The 9,383-nt window shown below is 38.8% G+C and overlaps 1 protein-coding gene across 2 annotated transcripts; it reads left to right on the top strand.

Moving 5' to 3' along the window:
- Positions 1–301: 301 nt before the first annotated feature.
- LOC138029899 (uncharacterized) lies at positions 302–7,534 on the top strand. Of its 2 annotated transcripts, none has more exons than XM_068877747.1 (4): positions 302–440; positions 4,048–4,391; positions 5,562–5,702; positions 6,820–7,534. In XM_068877747.1, the coding sequence occupies exons 1-4, from the start codon at positions 406–408 to the stop codon at positions 7,320–7,322; spliced, it is 1,023 nt and encodes a 340-aa protein (XP_068733848.1). In that variant the 5' UTR covers positions 302–405; the 3' UTR covers positions 7,323–7,534. The 2 variants fall into 2 exon arrangements, with proteins under 2 accessions (XP_068733848.1, XP_068733849.1); XM_068877748.1 differs by lacking the exon at positions 302–440 and adding an exon at positions 1,724–1,862.
- The last annotated feature ends 1,849 nt before the right edge of the window (positions 7,535–9,383 follow it).

Genomic DNA, 9,383 nt, shown 5'->3' with positions numbered 1-9,383 from the left:
ATTTGAGTAGAATCAAATATTGTAGATCCATTTTCCCAGCCAGGATTCACTTCAATATCTCCAGATAGTAACAAAATCCTTCGTGCAGCTGTTGCATAAGAGTAATAGACAATACGACACTTCGACAGTTTACTCTTTCTTGTGGCGAATCGCTTTTCAGCGTTTCAAGTTTGGTAAATTTGTTGACACTGGTTCATGTACTCATTATTACAAATTTATTAGAAGATGACGTTTTGATGACATTGGTTCATGCATTTATTTACTTAATGAACTCCAACTATTTACGAGAAGGAAAAAATATGTACAAGCCAGTTGTTTTTAATACAACAATTTAACTTTTGCGGCTTCTAAGAAATGAGTGCGAATTAGAGTTGACCCAGAATTGAAGCACTGGGTTCAACTCATATGAAGTTTCTGGTTCTGGATTACGCTTTCAACAGGTATATTCCTCTTCTACGCTTGTTTCAAAATAATTTAAAATTTCAGTGAGTATGTTTTTTGTTTAAGCGAGGCCACCAATTGTCAAGATATGGATACCTACATTTCTTACGAGCTTTCTACTTAGAACAAGTTATATTTAAAAACAACACGCACATCAACAGATACCCTCCGAGAGCAAACGTTTTTGGGAATTTTTATGTGACAAGGGTGCAGCTGTAAGACGATCTAAATTAAAAGGAAATAAGTTTATAAAAGTTGAAATACATCGAGTGAAGGTAAAACATGCATCGGTAACCACACCGAACATAGCTTTAAGAAGAGTGCTCGTGCTCTGATCTACTTAGACAAGGGATTTTCAATGGCGTGCTCGCAATCACACGACACATACCTCATTGCACCTGTCCCATTTTTGCAAAGAACCAGTAATAGTTGGCATTACAGCTGATCCAGTGTAGTAAAGTTTTTACTCCAGCAATTCCGAGACTTTTCTTCCAAAAGTCGTACGATATCAAGCCAAGTCGGAATGATCAAGACCTGTGAAAACTATCGTTTTGCTATACGTCAGTTAAGTCATTCCAATACAACTGTCCGAGAAAACAGAAACTTATTTTTATATACGAATTTTCCCTCTTCTCAAAGTCATCGGCGTAATCTCATCAATCCTCCTAGATATCAGCGCTGAATATTGAAGGGCCATTGCATAGTAAGCAACATATGAAATCGATGATTTAAGCCAGCTATAAACCAGATAATGTTTGTACAATTTTGGATTCAGAATTTGAAATTGTCCAAACAATGTAGGGGTCATTCATGTACTAAACCACGGCCCCCTTTCAAGGTATGTCACAAAGATTCAACAGAGATTCCTAAACGAAATTCGCAATTCATTTTTTGGTCTCCAAATTTGCATGAAACAAAAGCAAAGTGAGTTCTGTGAGCGTTTGTCGGGCTCTTTTTTTCGTCAGTAATTTAATTTTTTTCCAACAGCATTGAAGTGCCTTCACTTGTATGTGATTTCCACTCAGGTTTACTTCAATATCTCCAGATAGTAGCCAAATCCTTCATGCAGCTGTTGCATAAGAGTACTAGGCAATACGACACTTCGACAGTTTACGCTTTCTTGTGGCGAATCGCTTTTCAGCGTTTCAAGTTTGGTAAATTTGTTGACACTGGTTCATGTACTCATTATTACATATTTATTAGAAGAGGACGTTTTGATGACATTGGTTCATGCATTTATTTACTTAACGAACTCCAACTATTTACCAGAAGGAAAAAACATGTCCAAGCCAGTTGTTTTTAATACAACACTTTAACTTTTGCGGCTTCTAAGAAATGAGTGCGAATTAGAATTGACCCAGAATTGAAGCACTGGGTTCAACTCATAAGAAGTTTCTGGTTCTGGATTACGCTTTCAACAGGTATATTTCTCTTCTAGGCTTGCTTCAAAATAATTTAAAATTTCAGTGAGTATATTTTTTTGTTTTAACGAGGCCACCAATTGTCAAGATATGGATACCTACATTTCCTACGAGCTCTCTACTCAGAACAAGTTATATTTAAAAACAACACGCACATCAACAGATACCCTCCGAGAGCAAACGTTTTTGGGAATTTTTATGTGACAAGGGTGCAGCTTTAAGACGATCTAAATTAAAAGGAAATACGTTTATAAAAGTTGAAATACATCGAGTGAAGGTAAAACATGCATCGGTAACCACACCGAACATAGCTTTATGAAGAGTGCTCGTGCTCTGATCTACTAAGATAAAGGTTTTTCAATGGCGTCCTCGCAATAACACGACACATACCTCATTGCACCTGTCCCATTTCTGATCCAGTGGAGTAAAGTTTTTACTCCAGCAATTCCGAGACTTAAGTCAGAGTGATCCCAAGAGTGAGTGAAGCCAATTCGGAGTGATCAAGACTTGTGAAAACTATCGTTTTGCTATACGTCAGTTAAGTCATTCCAAAAGTGACAACTGTCCGAGAAAACAGAAACTTATTTTTATATACGAATTTTCCCTCTTCTCAAAGTCATCGGCGCAATCTCATTAATCCTCCTAGATATCAGCGCTGAATATCGAAGGACCATTGCATAGTAAGCAACATATAAAATCGATGATTTAAGCCAGCTATAAACCAGATAATGTTTGTTTGTACATACACATACATATATTTTTTTGTGATTGCTGTAATTTCTTCGTTTTTGTAAGTGCTGTAACTCCAATATGGAAATGTTAAAAAACAATAATAAAATACAAAAAAAAAAAAAATTTTGGCTTAAGAATTTGAAATTGTCCAAACAATGTAAGAACCATTCATGCACTAAACAACGGCCCCTTTTCAGGTAATTCACAAAGATTCAACAGAGATTCCTAAACGAAATTCACAATTCATTTCTTTGGCCTCCAAATTTGCATGAAACAAAAGCAAAGTAAGTTCTGTGAGCGTTTGTCGGGCTCTTTTTTTCGTCAGTAATTTAATTTTTTTCCAACAGCATTGAAGTGCCTTCACTTGCATGTGATTTCCACTCAGGTTTACTGTGTAAGAGCGGTCTGCACATCTCAATTGCCTTTTCTTTTTTCTTTACTGAAGCTCCCGTTATCATATCCCTTGTTTTAAATCTCTTGAAACGTTACCCAAGTTCCACAAGGAGAAATTGTTCCTCCTCGCTGAAATTTGTTTTCCTGCTTTTACTTTCGGACATGTTTCCCACACAAGTTCATTAATTTACATGCAATTTATAATGCATGCTGATGATAACACAAAAAAAAATCGACTCGGCTCGTCTACGTCTACGTTTCAATAATGCAAATTAAACAAAGTTTAGACATGGTTTACGAAAAACTCGTCAAAGCCGTGATTCAATCTTAAACCAGGTCTAACCTAGGCTTCGTTTAAATAATCGGCCCTTTGAGATTGTCGGCCCGGGCTTCGAACCCATGGCTCCAGCGCGGTAGTTCGAGGCTTGAAGCTTATTCAGTCAGTGTGACCAACCACGTCTCTCCCTCAAATTGAAGGATTATTCTTAATTGTCAATTTCTTCCAAGTGAAGAAAGTTCATTTTGAACACTGAAAGCTTGATAGGGATCATGGGAAAAATTTTTAAATCAAGCCTCGGACTTATTAAGACTTATTCAGCAATTATTATATATATACTGTATATACTAATTAGTTTTGGGAAATAATCGGCATATTTTATAGTCAGTTGATGTTTATTGGTTAAGTGGATAAAACAGTTCCTTCAAAGTGGACGCGCCGGGTTCAAATCCTGTCCAGGGGCTGCTTTTACTGATTTTCCCTTCTTTTTCATACCACAAGTCCTGGGACAGAGTGATCAAAATGGAGGATAATACTTCATTTAAGGCAAACTGACAATGAAGGATATTCCTTCATTTGAGGAAGAGATCGTGTTGGTGTGACGCAAAATTAAGACTTTGTTATCTGTCAGTGAACTATGATCGGTTTTCGTTGGCTCATTGCAGTTTTCTTCATTTAAAACTAATGTACTGAACAACAAATGATCGCTTTAACTTGGGCCCACAGCCTTAAAAAGCGGTAACTATGTCAGTAAAGACCAAATTTCACACTACTCACTTGCAGGACAATATTTCGCAAAGTCTACATCAACAAGATGAACCCGCGATTTTGGTTCTCAGCTGTTTTTCTGATGACAAGGATTGGTCTTATTAGTGCAGCTAACCAAGTTTGTAACAACGAAAACTCTGTTGCTGGCACGTTTCTTAAAGGCCACACTTTTAAAACAATGTGGGTTAAATGTCCATTGGAATGTGCCATCATATGTGACCAGGATATCAGATGCCAAAGCTTAAATTTCATCTTTGGCGGCAACATTTGCGAGCTGAACAACAGAACGAAAGAAGCCAGGCCTGAAAACTTTTTACCCGATTCAACGCGATTCTACATGAAGCGAGCATTCAACAGAGGTATGGAGCATTAATCATTTATCTAAGGAATTTTAAGAAGCGATTCTGTTTGAAAGTAACTGGGTAAAGGGTCTATCTCCGTTTGACGTGTGACATCTGTGGTTGGGAATGAGTTTGACTCGGATAGATTCACTCCGTTTTTGGACGCTGGGGGGAGGGGGGGAGGGGTCGCGCTTTGGCTGCGCATGCGCAAAATTCTTTTGTCTCGCCAGGAGCTCATGAATCTGGGGCTCCTGTGCTCTTGGTTTGGTCTCGTAGAGGGCAGTACAAGAAGGATTCGAACTCGGTATCTCCTCATTTAAAGGCAAGCGCCATGACCACTAAAACACGGACGACTACGCGACAGCGCAACGGGGAAATGTCCATAAAGAATTGTGTGCGTGACCGGAAACGAGTTTTTGTGTTTTTGTTGCCGTATGACTCGATAACACCAGGTGATCTGGTGACGTAATTTGGAGGACTGGGATGAAAAATTTTAACACCGTATCCCACAACCGCGCGCGGCCTTAAGTGTTGTTTCCAAACTCCCTGCAGTATTGCTATCGCCAAAACTCAACAGATCATTACGTGTCTACCACATCTCCTGCTACTGAATGAACATTCAAGTAGACCCGACAAGATCTAACCTCGCCTCTGCCATGTTAAATTTGAAAATAAGGCCGCGCGCGGTTGTGGGATACGGCGTTAAAATTTTTTTCCCCAGTCCTCCGAATTACGTCACCAGATCACCAGGCATATCTTGCCGCGCCGAATTATATAATTTTATAATTCGGCCGTTATTGTTCAGAAAAAGTATTAAGTATTTTTAAATACCATCGTAGAAACTTGTAAGGCATCTGTTTCCTCGTTTTGATTGGAGCCAACGCCGTAACAACAGTTTTAAACGGTGAACAGCTATTCTACGATCGCACTTAACCATATGGTTAGGTCACGGACTATAAACATTGGACTTCGTACTTCGGACTACGGAGTTGAACTGGATATTGACCATGCAAGATATCGTAGCATAAAGTTGTTTCGTGGACTTTTGCTGAGTAGAAAGCCTCTAAATCTTAGTTAAAACAGAGGATTATCAAAAGATCATCAATATTGGGTCCGTATGGCATTTGCTACCACTCATCATTCATATCACGCTGATAGTTATAGAAGTTTTGTACATTTCGCCTGCAGTGCCATTGGGCTCAATTCAAGAGCTTCCTGCTGAATCGTGCGCTGAAATCAAAGCGAGTGAAGGAAAAAAAGTGGCTGACAGCAAGCACTGGATATACTCAGATGAAAATGCTGGTCAGGCGATCCAGGCTACTTGTCAAGGTCAATGCTAATTATGAGTACTTTTTTTGAAAAATCATGTGGCAAATCTATCGTTGAAGATCTCCTACTAAGGTTTGATGCCATGCACTCGTAAGTAACTCAACAAATGAAATAAGACAGTAATTTGCGGCAAACCTGGAGCTTTTCCGCAGGCGTCTTTGAAAATTCTTCAGTTCCTTCCTTCGAGCAGCTATGACCATTCTCATATAGAGTGTCATTTGAATACAACAAATTGTTGACTTCTTCACCGGATAATTCCCTTAACATTGAACTCTTTTTGGCTCAACATGTGTGTCATATCACAGCCCGACTAACAATATCTTTCTCTTCTCCCGTCAAAAACATCTAGTTTTCAGACTAAATAATAGAACCATTTACGGGGCGATGTAATGCTAATTTCGCTGTTTTTAGGTCAAAATCTCAATTAGTACATTAGCTCACACGTACATCACTCCTGACAACCCACTAACAAGATATAAAATATATTTATGGCACAAAGAGCTATCCGTATTAATTTTTGGCGACTTTCTCAAGACACCTCCTCCAAACTTGAAAAAATTGGCCACTTTTTTCACGTTTCAATCGATTTACATCCTCTCCATCCTTGGCTAAAACAAGAAAGAATAGCTTTAGTACACTTTAATGGTTATTGGCAACAAAACTACAGCATTAGTTTTTGGTCTTTACTGATGCAATGGCGTGACGCTGCCCCTTTAAGATCGAATTCAAGTTGAAGTTTATTATTCACACTTACGATAAACTGAATGAAAAACAGAAAAGAAGAACATATGTCAAATGAACTTACAAGAGAGAATGCGTAGTGGCTAAAGAAGCCAAGCTTTCGAGTTGGCAACTTCCACGATGCAGGTACAAAATATTGCGATTAGAGCAGGACAGTGAGCCATAAAGAGGACAAATTTCATCTCGAATTCTCAGCTTGCAATGGAAATGCCATACACCTATTCAAGGCAGTTGTTTGTTCAAGCTGTTCCTTTGTTTAGTTGATTGTTTTCATGACAATTTTTGTTGTTAATGATGTTGCACTGGTCTAAAAAAAGTGTATAACAAAGCGAAACATAATTTTTTTTGGTAATAAAAGAATTGTTTTTATGTTCAGAGGTGTGGCAAAAAATCAACGAAGATCCGGTTTGCTTTGGAGGTCGAGATGATCAGTACGGTGCCTTCAACATGACTAAAACTGGAAATGTAAAGGCCATGAAGCTCGTGCACAGAAGCGGATCCATCAAATGTAACAGCGTTACCAGTGCTTCCTACTGGAGCTGTACCAACTTAAACTACTATGCAAGCAACACATTTATGACGATCATCACAAATGCCAACAAAAAAGCCCTTATGCCAACAGAGGAAGATTTGAAAATGTCCAATGTCCGAAATCAACCCTGCAACCAGAAAAAGCACTTCTACGTTCTTGAAGGAATTAAGCAAGGATCATCAGAGCTTGTTCTAAAACGCCATTCCAGTCCATTACGTTTGTTGAAGAACCAGGAATTGCAGATATGGTATGGACAGGACTGGATAAATTGTTCGGAATATACCAGCAGTGGCAAGGCAGACAACACTGGCACTACTTGTGTTGATGTATTTGCCTGGTACATGTGAAAATAAAATAAAACCTAAGTTTGCAGTGAAAGCAACTGCGGTTACTTTGGTTAACTATATTTAGATTTCCGCCATGATTACAGTTTTTTCTCGCTCGTTTATTGTTTCTCGTCAGTGTTTACCGTGTTGTGCACAGACAAACAGAACCAGCCTCACTGAATTGAACTAAGCCAGTTTGTACCATTGTTGAAATAATAAAATCATGAAGCACTAGTTTGGACTATTTGGATGTGTGGTTGATTTGAGTTGTGTTGTTTACATGTCATTTCTCAGGGGCACCCAACGAGAATATTGTTTAAAACCACTTAAGAGCGACTCTCTGTAAGGACTGCGTGACATCGTGAAAATATGGCACAAAGTCAAAAAACTGACCCCGATGATAGTCTATGGTGTCCTAAGAAACGTGATACAACTTTAAAGTTCTGGAGTTTTTTAATTTCGAGAAAAGCTCGAGAAACTCCAGGCGGCTCCCGAAATGGAAAAATCTCCAAAATGACGCCTCAATCAGGGGCTATGGGATTAAAACTCTCGTGAAGGCGCAAAATAAAATACACTTTTCTTTGTTTTGTAATTTGATTAGGGAGATAAAAAGCTGATGATTAAGGCCGGATAGAAACAGATAGCTATCGATTTAAAATTACTTGTGAGAACTCAACATTTGCCGAAATTTCGAGCTTGGAAAATCCCAAATTGCGACCCATTTTCAAACAATCATCAACATATGCGGTAAAATTCAGAATTGGCTGAAACTTCGAATTTCACGACTTAAAGGCATGTATTCAATGATAGCAAAAAATATATTTTGGTAAAACTTATTTCCGTGGGGAGCGGCCCAATACAAGTTCGCTGACATCAGTCAATATTCAGTTAGCCAATGCAATCAAGGCTCTGGCAGCTGTGAAACACAAGTGAGGGAAACCTTGTGAAATTTTGGTAATTCTTGTTACTGCTGTTCGAATTCAGTTACTTTCTGCCGTATTAGCAGCTTAACTTGGAATATAAATGTTCTGAAGCAATGTTTCAGATCAACGGACAGTTAAGTTTACTCTCAAGAACTGATACACGCGTCATTCACCAAACTTACTGTACCATCTACTTCCTACTAAAGAAAATCTTTTCTTTAAAAAAAATTACATCAGTGAATTGCCATGGTGTAATTAACAGATTCCTGCATTTCTAGAAATCGTAGTTTTTAATCGGAAACGCAGCAGGAAATAAACAAGAATAAAGTGATTCACAGCAAATGTTTTGTCACGCAATTTTACATTCCATAATATGTCTGGCCACGTGACGCAGGTTCCATGTTTGTCGCAACGTTTTTGTTACTTTGAGGTTACATTGTAATATGCCTTTACTTAATCGAAGCTTTCATTAGGTATAAACACATCTCAAAAAATCCATTTTGTCCTGAACGTTTGATCGGTTTTCATCCTTGTTCGTGCACTTCTCTCGCCGACGCGTGCACTTGCATTACCAGATGTGTCGCCGCGGAGGCAAGTTCCTCGGGGAAGTTCGTGGCCAGGGCGATTAATGCAAAGGAAACTAGCCAATCAAGAGACCAAAATCAGCGGCAGACAGCAAGTAACCTAGCGCGTTTTACGTCTCAATTACACTCGTCAACTAAACAAAAACAAAGAGCACACCCTCTCACTGACATTTACGAAGTGTTATCAACAAAACATCCACACTCCATTCTTATTTGTTCGCTAATCTAATTACCTGGCCCCGGCTGTTCGAAGGTTGGCTAGCACTATACACTGGCTAAATCGGTATCCACTGGATACCTCAATTGATTTTGCTAGTGTTTATCCGCTGGATAGCGTTATCCACCGTTTGAACAACCGAGGCCTGGTAGGGAACCAATAAGAAAGAAAGTGTTCGACCAACAGAAACGCGAGTTACGCTGAAACAACATATCTGACAGATATTTGAAATCCACTCTATTACAACATTATGTTGTTCTTGCTATTCCGTCTCACTAGCCTTTCCAGGCTGAGACTATTGACGTCAATATAGAGCTCCTCTCAGTGAAATTATTTCTGCTCAAGTTTAATATAAGGA

Source organism: Montipora capricornis, chromosome 13 (assembly GCF_036669925.1).
Source record: "Montipora capricornis isolate CH-2021 chromosome 13, ASM3666992v2, whole genome shotgun sequence".
NCBI lineage: Eukaryota > Metazoa > Cnidaria > Anthozoa > Scleractinia > Acroporidae > Montipora > Montipora capricornis.
This window is presented reverse-complemented; position numbering and strand designations above follow the sequence as displayed.

Coding starts and splice junctions, on each gene's coding strand:
- LOC138029899 (XM_068877747.1), top strand. CDS start 406: ATGAAGTTTCTGGTTCTGGATTACGCTTTCAACAG. Junction 4,392..5,561: donor GAAGCGAGCATTCAACAGAG/GTATGGAGCATT, acceptor TTTCGCCTGCAG/TGCCATTGGGCTCAATTCAA. Junction 5,703..6,819: donor GATCCAGGCTACTTGTCAAG/GTCAATGCTAAT, acceptor TTTTATGTTCAG/AGGTGTGGCAAAAAATCAAC.